The 19,715-nt window shown below is 41.5% G+C and overlaps 1 protein-coding gene across 1 annotated transcript in view; it reads left to right on the plus strand.

The window, feature by feature from the left end:
- ANKUB1 (ankyrin repeat and ubiquitin domain containing 1) overlaps window positions 1-17,197 on the plus strand; it is a 30,364-nt gene extending 13,167 nt beyond the window's left edge. Inside the window, exons 4-6 of the mRNA XM_084639832.1 lie at window positions 4,772-4,886; window positions 7,067-7,996; window positions 16,962-17,197. Coding sequence (XP_084495958.1) covers window positions 4,772-4,886; window positions 7,067-7,996; window positions 16,962-17,046 — 1,130 coding nt within the window. The 3' untranslated portion in view covers window positions 17,047-17,197. The remainder of the gene's footprint in view (window positions 1-4,771; window positions 4,887-7,066; window positions 7,997-16,961) is intronic.
- The last annotated feature ends 2,518 nt before the right edge of the window (window positions 17,198-19,715 follow it).

Consider the following 19,715-nt stretch of genomic DNA (forward strand, 5'->3'; position numbering starts at 1 on the left):
CTTGTGTCCCCAAACCAGCAACAGTTTCTTGTAACAACCTAAAATCTCTCAATCTGCTGTGGTCAGAAAATATTGAAGGATTAATATCAAGGCAAGAAATCATGGCTGACTTTGGGTGCTGGGTGAGGAGTTTGTAGGTGCTGGACGAGAAGCATTTTGGGGATCTGGAGAGGGGTTGGGAGCTAGTAACTAGGGTGCACTACCTCACTAGTGTGATTGGCTCATTCAGGGAGTGTTAATATTCTGTACCCCACCTGCTGAACTTATTAACTGTGGCATCATAAGAAAAGGTAGCTGTCACTTATATCTTTATCTATACTTCCTGTAGTTCTCAAAGGGGAATAATTTGATGCAAGCAGTTATCTTTGTGGGTTATCCCCCTCCTTCCCTCTGACTGTATCCCCTTTTGGCACTTTACAGGATGGGACTCTGTGGCCATTTTATCTTGTAACTACCCATAGCTGCTTTTAAAAAAAGCACACAGGATTTGCTACTTTTCTTGGTAGTATCTTATGACAACAGTGTTCATTCCGCACTGCATCCTGCTACCAATGGAAGAATAAGATCCTCATTGATTAATTAGGGCTAGATTGTGAACCCCTTGGTCCCACTCATGAGCAGTTACTCAGACAACGTGTCTATTGAAGTCTTTGGATTACTTATGAGTTAACACCTATACCTGAGTTAGCTGGCACAGGCCAGCTGGGGACTTCTAAGCGCAGCAGGGGAGAAATCTCCTATGTCATTGGTTCTACCAGCCTACAGCACTTTCTCTCCCACACATTGTTCTTCCTTCCTGGGCCTTTTTACCTTCTGATTTAATGCGGTAATTAGTTATTAACTTTTCCAGCCTATTGGTTTGGCTCAGTTCCCACATTCAGGTGTTTATAAGGCAACTAATTGAAGTTGCTATGGTCAGACTGCTGGATCAGGTGCTGTTGCTCGGCACTCTGTCACATGTATTAACAAGAGTGTTGTAAGCTAGGACATGAGAAGTATTTCTTCCACTCTACTCAGCTCTGATAAGGCCTCAATTAGAGAACTGTGTCCAGTTGTGGGCATCACACTTGGGGAAGGATGTGGAGAAATTGGAGAAAGTCTAGAGGATAGCAACAAAAATGATTAAAGGTCTAAAAAACATGACATACAAGCATAGGCACCGACTCTGTGGGTGCTCCGGGGCTGGAGCACCCATGGGAAAAAATTAGTGGGTGCTCTGCACCCACTGGCAGCCAAGCTCCCCTCATCCCCTGCCCCACCTCTTCCTCCTCCCCTGAGCGTGCCATGTCCCCACTTCTCTGCCTACCTGCCAGCGCTTCCCGCAGGGTTGCTGGGGTGAGGCAGGGGAGGGGCCTCATGGAAAGGGTGGAGTGGGGGTGTGGGGGGGAGGTCGAGCACCCCAGGGAAAGGGGGGAAGTCGGCACTTATGCATACAAGGAAAGATTGAAAAAAATGGGTTTGTTTAGTCTGGAGAAGAGAAGACTGAGGTTGGGACATAACCATCTTCAAGAATGTAAACGGTTGATAAAAAGAAGAGGATGATAAATTGTTCTTCTTAACCACTGAGGACAGGACTTAAATGGGCTTAAATTGCAGCAAGGGAGATTTAGGTTTGACATTAGGAAAAAAATTTCCTAAATGTCAGAGTAGCTAAGCACTGGAACAAATTACCTAGGGATGTAGTGGAATCTGCCACAGGAGGTTTTTAAGAACAAGGTTTTTAAGGAGGTTAGACAAACACCTGTCAGGGGCGGTCTAGTTAATGCTTACTATTGCCTCAAGCAGGGGATTGGAATAGATGACTTATCGAGGTCCCTTCCAATCCTACATTTCTGTGATTCAGTAATTCATAGTGTGCATGTACTTATGCCCAATTAGTTACAATATATTCTAATTACCTGCAGCATCTGCAGGTTCAGCCCATTGCAGCTCCCAGTGGCTACAGTTCACCGTTCCAGGCCAGTAGGGGCTGCGGGAAGCAGCATGGGCCGAGAGATGTGCTGGCAGCTGCTTCGTGCAGCCCCCATTGGCCTGGAACAGTGAACCGCGGCCAGTGGGAGCTGCGATCGGCTGAACCTGCGGACACTGCAGGTAAACAAACCGTCCTGGCCTGTCAGTGAATTTACCCGATGGGTTGCGTGCCAAAGGTTGCCAATCCCTGTTATATTCAGTTCTGATCAGTCAATCTCAAAAAATATAGCAGAGAGGATTAAGAGAGAAGTGACAAAAATGGGATTGTGTATGGAGAGATTTCTGTAAGAGAGACTGAAAAGACAGGGACTGTTTAGTTTTGAGGGGAGACATAAGATGGGACTTGATATAGCTATATGTAATAATGACTGCTGGAAAGATATTTAACAGGGCACCTTTATTTATATTTTCTCATAATAAGAACAAAGGGACATTCCATACAGCATGTAAATTATCTGTGGTACTCTGTGCCACAAGACATCACTGTGACTAAGAGTTTAGTAGCACTGAAAAAGGATTAGACATTTATGTGGCTAATGAGGACATCCACAGTTTTTGGTTTTGTTTTTAGAAGGCACATAGACCCCCCCCTGCCCCATACTCTGAGGCACTGGTGGTTAGACTGGTTGGTTGGAAGTCAGGACTCCTAGTCTTTATTTCTGGGTATGCCAACAAGCCACTATGAGACCTTGAGTATAGCACCTAGCCTCCCTGTACCTTGGTTTACCCACTGGTAAGAAAGAAAAAATAATAATGAAATTAATCACACAGGACATGTATAACTATGGATGACAACCAATAGTACAGATAAGGGCATAATTTCTTCCCTCATGTCTACTCCATATAAACCCATTCACTTTAGTGGAGGTGGATCAGGCTTCAATGGGACTACTCACTTGCTTAAAGTTAGGAATGTGTTTAAGTACCTTGCTGAATCGGTGCCTATGTAAAGGGAGAATTTATCCCACCATAACTTTTTGACTTCCGAAAAGCAGTAGGTTATCATACGGTTCATTTTTCCCTGAAGTAGAAAATGTAAGTTTGTGGATAAGTGTATGGAATAAACTAGCATGTTAATATAGACTTAAACATACCATCATCCTAAGTCTGGAGAGTGAATATGAAATACAGACCAATTCTGCACCTTGTATAGTCAATTTATACCAGTATAAAATGAATGTAAAATACTACTATTATGATCTGACAATGCTTTATACCTACTCGAATTTGCATTAATGTGGATGACTACACAAGGTACAGGGCAGTGTTTGGTTTGGCCCCATAACCACAATATTTAGAAAGGGAATAAATATAAAATAACCCAGACAAATACAAACTTACAACAAGCAAGTAATGGTTGGTTTCTAGGAGTATATTTACAAAAGATGGATAATTAAGTTGCTGGTCAAACATATATCTAATACCATGTATAGAGTATTACAAAAATAAACATTCACCAGCAGACAATCTAAATGTAAACTGCTTATAAAACTGTTCAGAAAAAAAGCCCAAGGACTTGGTCAACAGTATACATACAGAAACTGAACCACTGAAATCATGAGCTAGGTAATCTGATCTATAATTCTGCTATCTTGGGTGTGGCTATTTGGTGCAGCGTCCTGAACCCGGTATATACACAGTAACATTCCAAACCAGAACAGAAACACTTCAGAGATCCAAAACTTAGAGGCCCAGTTTTGCAGTCCTGAAGCATTCACAATTGCTGTTGCAATCATTACAGATGTGGGGGTTTGTGTGTGGGAGCTGTCCACACTCATGCTGATTTAACACCCACATAACTCCATGGAGTTTAAGTGTAAACATCAAATCAGCCTGCCAGTAACAGGCTCTAAAGGATCACATTTAGAATCTCACAGCCTTTCTGATATTTGCAATTTTAACACTGGGCCCACTTCTACCCCCAAAAACCAGTGGATGTTACAGCCATGAAAAAAAGATCAGGACTGAGACCAGAGTATTTTTAATGCCCTCTCATGGAAGTTTTAATTACAATACCTCCTAGAATAGGAAAATCCTGCTGAACTTCACTGCCCCAAATCTTTTACGGGAAGTTGGGTCTGTGACTATGTTTAAAATGTGAATATCAAATTATAGTGGATTGTTAGGAGCAACCCTCAAGGTCCTGTCTTACTTACCATTTATCTGTTTTTTTTATTTTGATTTAAATAATAAAAAAGACATCTGTACACAGGCTCTATGTGCCCTGACACTCAATCACATTTACAACATAATACTTCCAGTGGTATTAAAAAACAAACCATCAGACAGGAACAATAGCACAACTCAACTAGCCAGCCAGCTACAAAAAGCTCCTTTCAGCCTCCTCCCAACCACCCATCATTCTGAGAACATATCCTCAACCCTCTCTAACACCCCTTCCAATAGACAGTTTTTGCTACATGCCTGGAAGGTCACAAATTCAGGCTATTTCAGACCAAGTAACCAATCAATATCTCATCTGTGTGCAATAGACTACAAACTTTTTTTAATATAAACTAGCCAAAACTAACACCTTTTCAGATTGTTTGGTAGTTTGGTAAATTCACAGTGTTAGGGGGTTTATATTCTCTTTTCTGGCCAGCCACAGAGGACAAGCTATTCGCATGCAGGTGTGGTCTGACATTCCCTCCAGCAGAGGGTTCTGGTACGCACACACTTCAGCCAGTAGGTTGCAGACATATCTTTTATATGCAAACCAAGAGGTTTAGACATGTATAAATTGCAAAAATAACAAAGCTGGAAGCAAGCTAAGTGATTGCATCTCTCTCACTGTTGCTAGGCACAACACTTCGCCTGGATGTGTGGGATGGATGGAAAGAATTCCTGACTGGGTGCCTCTTAGGAAACAAGCATACAGTCCAACGCTTCCTGTCTGATGAAGAACCAGTACTCAAGTACGGTAACTAATTGCATTTGGTTTTTTGCCCATTTTAAAACTTCTCCAGTCCAAGCACCTCTGTTTCCTAACAATGTCTTTTGAAAATTGATTATGTTTTGGATTTAACTGCTAGTTTACTTTAGTATTTTAATGTAAGGTGCTATTCAAGCAATTGAAATATCTCCTAAAAGGAGTATAGCAAAAATATCCTCATAATATAAAAAATATACCAGCTCCCATTTTAGTAATTTGGAGCCTGATCTATATTGATTTCAGTTGATCATGCTCTTATTTTACAACAGAAGTGTATGTATTTTAAAAAGTCACTCTTATTTGGACATTTGGGAATTGTAATGACATTTCTGAAGGCTGCCATAAAGATCACCATTACTTCTTCACTATTGTTTTTAGTAAACTGTTCTTACAACCGAGCATTGTTTATACTAGCCTTGTAAAATTCTACTTGCCCACTCACCTGGAATGAGTTTTTCCTAGACAATTAGTTTTAAGTTGTTATGGTAAAAGGTAAAGACCAGGCAGATTTTGTGACTGTGCCAATACATTTTCATGGAGATTTTGCAAGCCAATGCCATATTTAATGCCCCCTTAATAACTCTTAACACACATTCCTTACAGTATAGTTAAACTGTATTGCAGTGCGTAGCTTTGGTGAGAGATACAAAGGAGAGAAAGGATCCCAGATGTTATCAGTGCAAGGGAAAAGCATCCAATTACTGACCTAACTGGATAAAGATGATCATTTGACAGTGAAAGATCTTAGGCATGACATAACACATTAAGATTTATTCTAAATGAAATACAGTATACCGGCCCTTTGCCCCTGTAAGAAATAACAGCACTGCATGATAGCGTGGCACCATGTTTAGAACATTGCTTCACACCTTGTGGAACTTGACCTTATCATCAACTTTTTTGTTTCCCCCATCCTGTGGGGTTACTACAGGAGTGGAGCACAAGATTCTCAATATTTAATTTACTAATTAAAAACCCAGAATGTAAAGTGTCAGAAATATAAACAAATGGTGTCTTTTTACACTGGATGCTAGCTAACAAATGACTTGACGCTATAGATTTGGAAATAATTAATTAGTGCCTTCATACTATAGAATCTGTCCTGAGTTCAAATATCCTATTCCTGACAGGAAGAGTACATCACCCCATCAATTTTTTACAAGTCATACTACTTTCCAGAAAATGGCAATATCACATCTGAATTCAATCTGTTTCCTTTAAATCTGGGCATTATAAACACAGTACCCCTTTGTGGTATCTAATTATGTATGCACTGTAGGATATAAAAGGGCAATGTATGAATAACTGACTTGAATGGAGTATTAAGCTAGAACAGAGTAGTTCTCTATCAGTGGAAATGTAATGAAAGATGCAATATAATTAAAATAATTGTCATATGGATTACAGTATATGAGATAGTAGCTCAGTGTCAATATTACTCCATACCTAGATTGTGGTGATAGTCTATGGTTTATTTTTCTATTTAGTGGCAGTGGCTTTGTATAGCAAGTGGTTTCTACTGTCTTTACCAAGAACAAGGACACACAGAACATAAGGAATTGTTAGATAAGAATTAGCTGGACAAGTCTACCCTCTTTACATGTATTTTAACCTTTGTCCCTCCTTTAATCACCTCCCCCACTTTTAAAATGTCCAACTATTTGTCTCAGAAATACTTGTACTCTTTTTTCACTGGCCTTTAAAGATCTCGTCTTCTCACATTTTTGAATGTCATGTGGATGTGAAACACCTTACCTTGTGTAAACTGTAAATCCTGTTTCACTTTATGAAACCCTTCTTCACTAGCGATACCTCTAGTGGGTCATCTTAAAATTTTCTCTCTTCAGATTATAAAATCAGCATATGCCGCTTTTTCATTTGTGGATAACAAATATGATCAACAGTGACTAAGCCCTTTTAACAAAGGTACAAATTACTTATTCATATGGGGACCATATTATCTAATTAGCCCATTAGAGCACAAAATCATGAGACTTAAAGACATATCTTGGCATATGTTTGGCTGAATATTTTTGTGCTGTCATTCTGCAAAGAAATATACATAATTTGGAAAGGTAGTATTTTTCTAATGCTTATGTTATGTTGGATTTCTTTAGTTTCTTCAGTTAATTTTTTTTTTTTTTGCATGTTTCTTTTTGTCAGATATCAAAAGAGGGTGGCTCTTTACATGGCAGCATTTTTTGGCCACCTTGAGCTCACGGCATGGATACTGAAACAGGGAGTGAGACCCAATGAGGCAGTGGGTGTTCATCCCTACCGAGAATGGTGTCAGGAAACACATCATCCAGATGTAACTAAATGTCCAGTTCATGCAGCTGCAGAAGCAGGCCAACTAATTATACTGAAGGCCTTTGTCAATTATAGTGTCTTGTGCGTAGAGTGCCAAAATCCAGCAGGGCAAATTCCTCTGAACATATGCATCAAACACAAACATAAGGATTGTGTGCTATATTTAGTTACCAAAATGTGGTCGGTGGTTTCTTATCCTAATTTTTCACTTCCCATGAAGATCTACATTAAATTAAAGCAGTGGCTGCTTAGGGCGCAGAGTCACATCCTTACAACGAAATGGCTTAACCAGGCTGTAGTCTTCAGAACACGAGTGGGGGACACTGTTATCGTGGATGGCTTCACAAAGCCGAAAATGACTTCCAAAGCCAGGATCAAGGCAGCAGGTAATAAGGACTATAAGTTACCAAACCTAACTGATCAAACTCCACATGAGAAAGATTCATGTTCCTTGACAGTTACAAAGGGGAACCAAACAGTAATAAAGCTCAAATTACCTCCATTGGAAGATGCGAATAAACTCCCTAACATACACAGACTTCACCAAAAGAAGAGTATTAGAAAGAAGGCTGCTCAGCCTAGAAAAGATGAAAGTATGGACCAAAATATGTGTTTAGCTAAAGTTCCTCTGCCCCCTATTTCAAGCCTCAGAAATTCACGCCCTCCTTTCTACTATTCAACACCTAATGCTAAATTGCTCTTAAATTCCTCCTCTGAGTGTTTCTCAGAACACAATGGAAGAACTCCAAGAGATAATGCAATCTACTGCTTAGCTATTGCCAGGTATGGTATTCTCTTTTGTTTTCCTTCTTTATTTATGTCCCTCCCAGGTGTTTATATTTTCTTCTTCGGGTGCTTGCTCATGTCCATTCCACACTGCACAGTCGGAGATTTTTCCTTCAGTGGTATCTGTTGAACCAGCTCTAGTGCCCTCTGATGCTACGCGCTCATGCATTGGTAGAAGGGCCACGGACAGCCCACACCCTCTCAGTTCCTTCTTACCGCCCTTGATGGTCACTGGAACAACTCCTCTTGCCTTGGCAAGCCTTTCATTTAATGGCTTTGTTATGCTCTTCTTTTTTCGCAAGTTTAGTTACCTTTAGTTTATTTCTCTTAGTAGTAGATATATAGTTAGACCTCACAGTTGCATAGAAGGACATGCTCCAGTCTCCAGACTTCAAACCCTGTGCCTCCTGTGGCAAGCCTATGCCAGTGAGCGACCCAGACTTCAGCTGTCTGAAGTGTCTGGGGGAGGCTCATGTGCAAGGTCTGCCACAGTCCATCTCCCTAGGAGATGAAGGGTGGGTTGTAGAATACATGTCTGCAGCCACATCTCAAAGAACAACTGTTACAACAGGTAAGAAACTGTATTTTCTAAGTATAATAACGTGATTTGATTTACAGTTCTGTTTTGCCCTCATTATTAAAATGCATGAGAAAAGGAACCAAAATGTGTAGAAGCGGATCCAAAAACTATCTTGTTTTTTAAAGCTGTATTTTGTTTGTGTGACATTACAACTAGTCACTAAGGTTCTTCAGTAATGGACTGGTGAATTATAATTGGCACTTTCTTAGAAGTTACAAATAACCGATATTTGCAGAGACAAGGTGGATTAAGTAAATCTTTTATTGGACCAAACATCTGTTGGTGAGAGAGACGAGCTTTCGAGCCACACAGAACTCTTCCTCAAGTCTGGGAAAGGTACTAAGGTAAATGGTCCCTTAGAATATGTACTATCTGTTTGACCTTGTATTTAGCTGTGACACTCTGAATACCTTTCCCTGACTTGAGGAAGAGCTCTGTGTAGCTCGAAAGCTTGTCTCTTTCATCACCAGAAGCTGGTCCAATAAAAGAACGATCATTTTCTTTTACTTCCCTTTTTCTTCCTTTACTGTAATTAATGAATCTGAGGTGTATAAAGGTCCTCACTCACCTTGTCTCTCTTATATCCTAGCACCCACCTGGCTACAACAACATTGTGGATAGATATTTGCAGGAAATTTTTGTAGGATATGTTTGATGAGGGATTACTGCCACCTACTGGTAGCAATTATTAGTGTACATATCAGTTACAATTGAGGCCTCGTACTGAGAATAATTGTTGATGGAAGAACATCTTTAGCTGACCAGAATCCTTGCACTTAGCCAATGCCCTTGAGTCTAGAAATATAAATAGGTAGCTTCAGAGAAGGCTGAAAAAATTCTTAAACAACAAACAGAAGAACTAGGTAACACAGTAATTTATGAGTGAGGAAGTACTACACATTCCCAGGAACATTAAACATGCACAATAAGAGGGTGGTTATGTAAATTATGCAGAAGACGACACTTTTAAAGGAAAAGTAATTACCTTGTTGAATCTGCAACTAAGTGAAGACATCAGAATTTGGATCAATATGAAGGGAATTAAGTACATGCCTAATTTTAAGCACCATTGACTTCAAAGGCACTCCGCATAGACTTAAGTGTCTTGATGAATCAGGGTGTTAGTGTTTATTCAGTCAATGGCAATTTGTCTCAGTAAATGTTGAGTGAGGAGATCAGGATCTGGCACATTTGTTATTGTTCCCTTTCATTTTAAAAATAAAACTGCTGGGAGGAGGGTGGACTCCTTCACCCTCAGGGGAAGAAAGAGGGTGTGAAACTATTAAAGGGCAGAAAAATGTCAAGAAAAACAGATAATTTTGAATTGCTGTTAGTAATAGGTGTCAAGAAGAATCTTTCAGATTTTTTTTTATGGCTAAAAGACAGGGAGAGGAGAAATGTAGAATTCCAAGGTGCAAATGGAAACACTGAAAAGTGTGAAGAGAGCCAGTGCTAAGTTTGAGTCTATTTCCACGAAGCGATAACTCAGAGGTTCCCAAACTTTTTGCTGGCATGACCCCATTTTAATGAATTATTTCCTCCTGAGACCCCAGACAGCATGGAGGATGCCATTTTGAAGAGCAAAATGGCATTCTCTGCACAGTGTGAACTTGCATGCCCCATACACGTGAGCAAAATGTGTAGAGCAAAATGGCATCCTCCATGCACCGTGACCTCCTACGTACTGTACATGTGAAGTTGCACTGTGCAGAGCAAACTGGCATCCTCCACACACTAGGGATTGCTGCAACCCCATCTGCAATGGGGGTGCGACCCCCGGTTTGAGAACCTCTGTGATAATTAGACCCAGGCTGCGGGGCATCTCCTGGCTTTGAGTTGAGGGTGCTCAGCATCTATTAGTAGATGCCCAGCATCTTGCAGGCTCAGGTTCAATATATGTTCCGAAAAAAAGGTATTGCTTTTGGGTGGTAATTACAAATTACAAAGGATGAATATGAAAAAAACGACACAGGCATATAGGGACAAAATTAGAAAGACCAGCTCACAAAACCAGATGAAACTAGCTAGGAACATAAAGGGTAGAAAGAAAGTGTATTTATAAATACACGAGAAGCAAGAAGCAGACCAAGAACAGGGTTGGCTCCTCACTCGGTGATGAATTCAAAGGGAAAGCCAATAGAAAATGCAGCAATGACAAAAGTGTTAAATACCTTTTTTGTTCCAGTTTTCACCGAAGAAGTTAGCAGTGGCTGGACAACTAACAGAGTGAACATCTGTGTAAATGGAATAGGATCTGAGGCTCAAATAGGAAAAGAACAAGTTAAGAATTACTTAGATGTCTGCAAATCAGCAGGGCCTGATGAAATACATCCTAGAAGGAACTGGCTGAAGAGATCTCTGAACCATTAGCGATTATTTTTGAAAACTTGTGGAGGACAGGAGCAATCCCAGAGGACTGGAAAAGGGCAAATATAGTACCTATCTATAAAAAGGGGAATAAGGACAGCCCAGGGAATTATAGACCTGTCAGTTTAACTTCAGTACCTGAATTCAGATAATCAATTTGAATAAGATAAGAGTCAACATTGATTTTTCAAGAACAAATCAAGTCAAACAAACCTAATATCCTTCTCTGACGGGATAACAAGCCTTGTGGATGGGGGAAAGCAGTAGATGGTGATGTATGTCAACTTTAGTAAGGCTTTTGATATTGATTTACGTGACCTCAGAAACAAACTAGAGACATATAGCCTAGATTAGCCTATTATAAGGTGGGTGCACAACTGGCTGGAAAACCATACTCAGAGAGTAGTTATCAGTGATTCACAATCAAGCTGGAAGAGCATATCAAGTGGTGTCCCCTGGGGATCTATCCTAGGTTCGGTTCTATTCAAATATCTTCATAAATGATTTGGATAATGGTATAGAGAGTTTTTAAGAACAGGTTAGACAAACACCTGTCAGCGATGGTCTGGTTAATACTTAGTCCTGCCTCAGTGCAGGGGACTGGACTAGATGACCTATTGAGGTCCCTTCCAGTCCCCCTACATTTCTATGGTTTTCTGATTCTAATTGCCATTCTTAAGTAGTAATGTGCACTTTATTGTCAGATCAACCTCCTTTCCCATGTTCTGGTGTCCCTAAACTTCTGACTACTAGAACCTGGGACTGGAACTCAGTAAATTGCCCTGTTCTGTTCACTCCCTCCGAAGCATCTGACACTAGCCACTGTCAGAAGACAGGATACTGGGCTAGATGGACCATTGGTCTGACCCAGTATGGCTGTTCTTATGTGGTACAACCAATGGTATGGGTATTGGAGGAGGAACACTCCACATGGAGTTCTTCAGAGTTCTCTATTAATTGTTGGAAGAGGGAGGGTAGGTTGCCTTGTCTTTGGAATGACTGGCTGCTCTACCTCCATATCCCTGCACAGTAGGCCTGCACCTCCCCATCGCTTCAGTGGAGATGCACAAACAAGACTTTTCCTGGCCCAGGTTGCCCCCAAGGATCCCCCCCGACACACACACATTGGCTGGGGATAGCGAACTGTGGCCACTTGGGAGCTCGGGGGGCTGTGCCTGCGGATGGTCAATGTCAGCAAAATGTCTCACGGCCCACAATCAGAAAAGGAGTACTTGTGGCACCTTAGAGACTAACCAATTTATTTGAGCATGAGCTTTCGTGAGCTACAGCTCACTTCATCGGATGCATGCTGTGGAAACTGCAGCAGGCTTTATTTATACACAGAGAATATGAAAAAATACCTCCTCCCCCCCCACTGTCCTGCTGGTAATAGCTTATCTAAAGTGATCATCAGGTTGGGCCATTTCCAGCACAAATCCAGGTTTTCTCACCCTCCACCCCCCCACACAAATTCACTCTCCTGCTGGTGATAGCCCATCCAAAGTGACAACTCTTACCCTGATGGGCTGCATGCGGCCTGCAGGCCGCAGGTTGCCCACCACTGCTGCAGAGCCATCCCTGCTGCAGCTGCTGTCCCTAGCACCACACTGCACCACTGCCTTCCAGCCTGGCCTGGCCAGGTGCAATGTAAGTCCCCAACTCTGAGTTGGGACACAGAGTGCTGAAGCGGGGCGAGGCCAGACAGTTCCCCAGGAGCTCTTGTGCAGGAGGCAGTCCCACAGCAGCAGAGAAGAGGAGCAGAACTGGCCACCCCATTGCCCACTCAGGTTTGGCCCTACCACCAGCTCTCTGTCATGACAGGGAGGGGATAAATGACAATGCAACCTGGTGCAGGGGAGTCACAGTGCCACTCAGGTTTGGCACCGTGTCTCTTCCGTCATGACACGAGGTTAAACTTCAATAGTGCTGCAATGCCCACGCACCTGATCACAACACCACTCACTCAGTTTGATCCCAGTAGCACTCCCCACTCTGCTGTATGACCAAACCGGAATGGGCAGTGGAATGGCCAATGCTGTTCTCCCTCACTACTCCCAGCAGTACACACCGTGCATAACAGGCATATAGCTGTAGGTGCCATGGATCCCTGCTCTAGCAGGGGAGACAGATGCTTGAATCTGAAGGACATGATCAGGGCCACAGACAGACACGTTCTATTACCACAACAGTAGTGTACGCATTGTGTAAATGAATCTGCTCATTCAGACTTTGGGCTTATGCGCTATCAAAACTGCTTCTTTTTGGCAATAATTTTAAACAATCCTTGAGGATTTCAGTATAAAATATATTAACAGTAGTACTGGCAATATATGTATCTAGCTTAACAGAATGATGTGGTAATATGATAAAAATGCTTCAAAATATACTTTGTGAATGGGGTTTTTGGGGTTATCAAAATAATACTGGATGGATGGACACTGTAGATAAAAGATGCGTGAAAAATGGTTTTAATTTATCACTAGATAAAATCTATGATATTTGATCTTCATTGTTATTTCCCATACATTTACCTGATTTTCTGAATTTCCTGTGAGCAATTGAGTGTCTAATTTGTGCACACGACGACAGCAGTTCCAGTGTGCACTCATATCAGGTTGCTGCTCCTGGCCTGTTTGTATCTAACCATATCATATGCACATTCAATGACTTTCAATCATGGAATTATATTTTTTCTCTCCTGCTAGTAATAGCTCACCTTACTTGATCACTCTCGTTACAGTGTGTATGGTAACGCCCATTGTTTCATGTTCTCTATGTATATAAAATCTCCCCACTGTATTTTCCACTGCATGCATCTGATGAAGTAAGCTGTAGCTCACAAAAGCTTATGCTCAAATAAATTGGTTAGTCTCTAAGGTGCCACAAGTACTCCTTTTCTTTTTGCAGATACAGACTAACACGGCTGCTACTCTGAAACCTGTCATAATGCAAGGCACTGAATTTAGCTGTATGGAGTGGAAATCCATCAAACTCGTACAGATACAGACAGACATCATCTTCCTTTCCAAATGCAAATGGATGGACATCATACCACAAGGACTGAAGATAAAAAATCCATTACAATCTACATACCACACAGACACCACACAGACTATGCTGACAGATTGTGCCACACACTCTCAAAGAAACTGCGCAATCACCTATCAACATCCTATACAGCAAACAGGAAAAGATTAAGAATGAGCTCTTAAAACTGGATACTCTCATAAAAAACCAGCCCTCCACACAAACTTCCTAGTGGCTGGACTTTACAAAAACTAAACAAGCCATTTACACCACACACTTTGCTTCTCTACAAAAGAAAAAGGACACTAAACTATCTAAACTACTACATGCCACAAGGGGCCACCACAGTGGTTCCCTTAATCTATCCAGCTATATTCTTAGCCCAGCAGAAGAATCTATCCTATCTCGGGGCCTCTCCTTCTGCCCTTCCACCCCCACGAACATGATACAGGTCTGTGGTGACCTAAAATCCTATTTTTCGACGTCTCCAACTCAAGGAATATTTCCAACACACCTCTGAACAGCATACTAACGCACAGAGACCTTCCTACCAACACTACAAAAAGAAGGATTCTGGGTGGACTCCTCCTGAAGGTCGAAACAACAGACTGGACTTCTACACAGAGTGCTTCCGCCAGTGTGCATGGGCTGAAATTGTGGAAAAGCAGCATCACTTGCCCCATAACCTCAGCCATGCAGAAAACAATGCCATCCACAGCCTCAGAAACAACTCTGACATCCTAATCAAAAAGGCTGACAAAGGAGGTGCTGTCGTCATCATGAATAGGTCGGAATATGAACAAGAGGCTGCTAGGCAGCTCTACAACACCACATTCTACAAGCCATTACCCTCTGAGGGTTACCAAAAGAAACTACACCATCTGCTCAAGAAACTCCCTGAAAAAGCACAAGAACAAATCCGCACAGACACGCCCCTATACCCCTGGTCGGGATACTTCTATCTGCTACCCAAGATCCATAAACCTGGAAATCTTGGATGCCTCATCATCTCAGGCATTGGCACCCTGACAGCAGGATTGTCTGGCTATATAGACTCCCTCCTCAGGCCCTATGCTACCAGCACTCCTAGCTATCTTCAAGACACCACTGACTTCTTGAGGAAACTACAATCCGTCGGTGATCTTCCTGAAAACACCATCCTACCACCATGGATGTAGAAGCCCTCTACACCAATATTCCACACAAAGATGGACTATAAGCTGTCAGGAACAGTATCCCCAATAATGTCACGGCAAACCTGGTGGCTGGACTTTGTCCTCACCCATAACTATTTCACATTTGGGGACAATGTATACCTTCAAATGAGCGGCACTGCTATGGATGCTCGCATGGCCCCACAGTATGCCAACATTTTTATGGCTGACTTAGAACAACGCTTCCTCAGCTCTCGTCCCCTAATGCCCCTACTCTACTTGTGCTACACTGATGACCTCTTCATCATCTGGACCCATGGAAAAGAAGCCCTTGAGGAATTCCACCATGATTTCAACAATTTCCATCGCACCATCAACCTAAGCCTGGACCAGCCACACAAGAGATCCACTTCCTGGACACTACAGTGCTAATAAGCGATGGTCACATAAACACCACCATATACCAGAAACCTACTAATTGCTATTACTTACCTACATGCCTCCAGCTTTCATCCAGACCACACCACACGATCCATTGTCTACAGCCAAGCTCTACGATACAACCCCTCAGACAGAGACAAACACCTACAAGTCTCTATCAAGCGTTCTTACAACTACAATACCCACCTGCGGAAGTGAAGAAACAGATTGACAGAGCCAGAAGAGTACGCAGACGTTACCTACTACAGGACAGGCCCAACAGAGAAAATGACAGAACTCCACTAGCCGTCACCTTCAGCCCCCAACTAAAACCTCTCCAGCACATCATCAAGGATCTACAACCTATCCTGAAAGACAACCCATCACTCTCACAAATCTTGGGAGACAGGCCAGTCCTTGCTTGCAGACAGCCCCCCAACCTGAAGCAAATACTCACCAGCAACCACACAACAAAAACACTAACCCAGGAACCTACCCTTTCAACAAAGCGCGTTGCCAACTCTGTTCACATATCTATTCAGCAATGCCCCTCTGCCATGTACATTGGCCAAACCGGACAGTCTCTATGTAAAAGAATAAATGGACACAAATCAGATGTCCGGAATTATAACATTCAAAAACCAGTTGGAGAACACTTCAATCTCTCTGGTCACTCGATTACAGACCTAAAAGTTGCAATTCTTCAACAAAAAAAACTTCAAAAACAGACTCCAACAAGAGACTGCTGAATTGGAATTAATTTGCAAACTCGACACCATTACATTAGGCTTAAATAAAGACTGGGAGTGGATGTGTCATTACACAAAGTAAAACTATTTCCCTATGTTTATTGCCCCCACCCCTTACTGTTCCTCACAGGTTCTTGTCAACTGCTGGAAATGGCCCACCTTGATTATCACTACAAAAGGTTTTTTTTCCCCCTCCCCACCGCTGGTAATAGCTTACCTTACCTGATCACTCTCGTTACAGTGTGTATGGTAACACACATTGTTTCATGTTCTCTGTGTATATTAAATCTCCCTACTGTATTTTCCACTGCATGCATCCAATGAGGTGAGCTGTAGCTCACAAAAGCTTATGCTCAAATAAATTTGTTAGTCTCTAAGGTGCTACAAGTACTCCTTTTCTTTTTGCGGATACAGACTAACACGGCTGCTACTCTGAAACACATAAATTAGACAACTAATTGTGCATAGTCAGACTGATAGGCCATCAGTGAGAAGAATTGTATATTATGAACTTGATGTTGCATTGCTTACTTGGGCAAAATACACAGTCAAGTTAATGGAAGTTTTGCCTGTGCAAAAAGTGCAGGATATCTATCTATATCTATCTATCTATATAGATAGATATATATGGAAACAGTTAATTTGTCCTGTCATTTGTCTTGCAGTGCATTTAAAGAGAAACCATGGCTTCAACAACTGGGAATTGCAAGAACTCTAGCTAAGAAGAGTGTCTGCAAACCTGTATACTGATAAAGGCCTGATTTCATATTGAATGTTTCCAGGAACCTGTAGTTTGGGAAGAGAGCCTATGTTTGAATGCTCTTACAATATCAATGATGTCCTATTCAACATGCATCCTAAATTCAATTTTTTCCACCGACACAGTAAACGGATATGGTTAATGAAGGTATATTAATAATACATTACATGAAGATAATGTATAAATCATTAGTGGATGCTCTGGGCTTTGTCTGTAACAGATATTTAATCTCTGTACCTCTAAAGAGAATAAAGATTAAATCACGTGACAAAAATAATTCTGAAAAACTGAATGTAATGTGTAAGGGAAAAAGAACAACTCATTAGATTAGTGTGAACCAAAGATTTTCAGCATTGAATAGCACCACTGTGAGAGAAAAATTAGATCACCTAGGACTAAGCTTTAGTGTGCCAAGCAGAGGCTGTGAGAATCTCCCACTGAACCTCTAGTCATGCTAGCAGACTTCATCCTCCAGCACTCCCTCCAAGTTTAAAGACCTCCTGTCTCTAAAACAGTTTCAAAATGACTTTGATTAAAACCTTTTCTGCAGCTCCTGCTTTCTGGAACAGACTGCTCTGTGTCTCTCTACCTCATTGACTCTCTTGTCCCTTTTTAAGTCTCATCTGCAAATCTATCTTGCATAAATTTCTCTCTTGCATACTTTCTTTCTCTCTTCCATTGAGAGATTTATTATTTAGGGTCCTCGTTCTCCCAAACCTTACTTGTGTGAGTAATCCTTACTTGTGCAGTCCCATTGAACCCAATGTGTGAGGAACAGGAGCATCTGCAAGGGCTTCTCTACATTTGAAATGCTAAGCAGCACAGCTGCAGCGCTTCAGTGTAGAAATTAATTACAGTGATATGAAGAAAGAAAAGGAGGACTTGTGGCACCTTAGAGACTAACCAATTTATTTGAGCATAAGCTTTCGTGAGCTACAGCTCACTTCATTGGATGCACTGATGTAGCTCACGAAAGCTTATGTTCAGATAAATTGGTTAGTCTCTAAGGTGCCACAAGTCCTCCTTTTCTTTTTGCGAATACAGACTAACACGGCTGCTACTCTGAAACCAGTGATATGAAAGATTCTCTCCTTGGCATAGTTAATCCACCTCCCCAAGAGCCAATAGCTAGGTCACCAGAAGAATTCTTCCATCAATCCAGTGCTATCTACAGCGGGGGTTAGGTCAGCTTAACTACTTCACTCAGGAGCGTGGATTTTTCATTCTCCTGATTTAGGTGGATTGATTTAAATTTTGAGTGTAGACCTGGCCTAAGGGACTGGCTTTTATTGTCTCAGCCCAGTCATTTGGTATGGGAAAGGGTTAAAAAAAGTTAACACCCTTGTCACAGGACTGGGTGATTATCCACTGACTTGATCAGCTAATGTTACAATGAATAAGACTTAGAGAGAGTTAACATGATCAGGCTGTAACTGAGACTGTATTACTTGTCTCTGCAAAGCATTTTGGTGTAGAGCCTGACTTCCACAGAAATCATAGTTTCACCATTGACTTAAATAGGAGAACAAGGACCACAGTTAGTGTGAAATATTCTATTACATATTCTGTCTCATGAACTGAATTAGAAGTACTGTAAAATATACAAAGAAAAAGGGGTCACACATTTAAAATCCTGCCATTTCATAAAATGAAATCTCCTGCATTGGCAGGCATCTGGACAAGATCGCCTAATAAATCATTTCCATCTCTCAAAATGTCCCCAATATACAGGTAGCACTTTCAGATTGAAATTCTTTCCTGAAATATAAAATGATAAAATCATGTCTGAGGGCATGCCTACATTGCCTTGCCTGCCTCAGACTAAGGGGGTGTAAAGAGCAGTTCACACCAAAGTGCTGTGCTATAGCTCCCTCATGTGGATGCTGCAGGCACAAGCGAAAAGGTTTTTCATTTACATTAACATAGTCCTCTTCAAACAGAACTATGGTAATGAGAACTGGGAATGAAGTGAGCTGTAGCTCACAAAAGCCTAAGCTCAAATAAATTGGTTAGTCTCTGAGGTGCCACAAGTACTCCTTTTCTCTTTGTGAAGACTAACACGGCTGCTACTCTGAAACTTGTTCCCACAGCATCCACACAGGAGAGTTACAGCACAGGACTTTGGTGCGCACTGCTGTTCACAGCCTCGTAGTGCGAACTGCAGGGCAGTGTAGATATGCCCTGAGATTGTACCTTCAGTGGTTCTGTGGGAAGCAAGAGTAACAATGAGTATGTGTCTCCCTGTGTGTTTCTCCTCTGCCCCTCTCACCCCTATGAGAGAAAAGTTGGGCAGGTGAGCTATTACATTAACTACTGGAATACATTTGTTGGTCTAGCAACTGATTGCACTGTATATTGCCTGTGATTTTGACTTCTCAGTATTCTTCTCAACCAATGTCAACATGAATCACACACACACACAAAAGATTTTTATTTTTACAGTTCTGTAGAAAAACAATGATTACAATCTTTGTATTTCCATTTTTTTATATTCTTCTTTTGACAGGTATTAGCATATAATATCTTTATATTCAAGGCTGCATTTATACCATACTTTTACTTAAAACCTTTTAACTACGAATCTAGGATCTGCTCCTCCTCCCATTTAAATCTCTGGCAGTCTGTCCACTGTGGCATGAAACCAAGTATCAGGGGGTGT

Source organism: Lepidochelys olivacea (genome assembly GCF_965140295.1).
Source record: "Lepidochelys olivacea isolate rLepOli2 genome assembly, chromosome: 9".
Classification (NCBI taxonomy): Eukaryota; Metazoa; Chordata; order Testudines; family Cheloniidae; genus Lepidochelys; species Lepidochelys olivacea.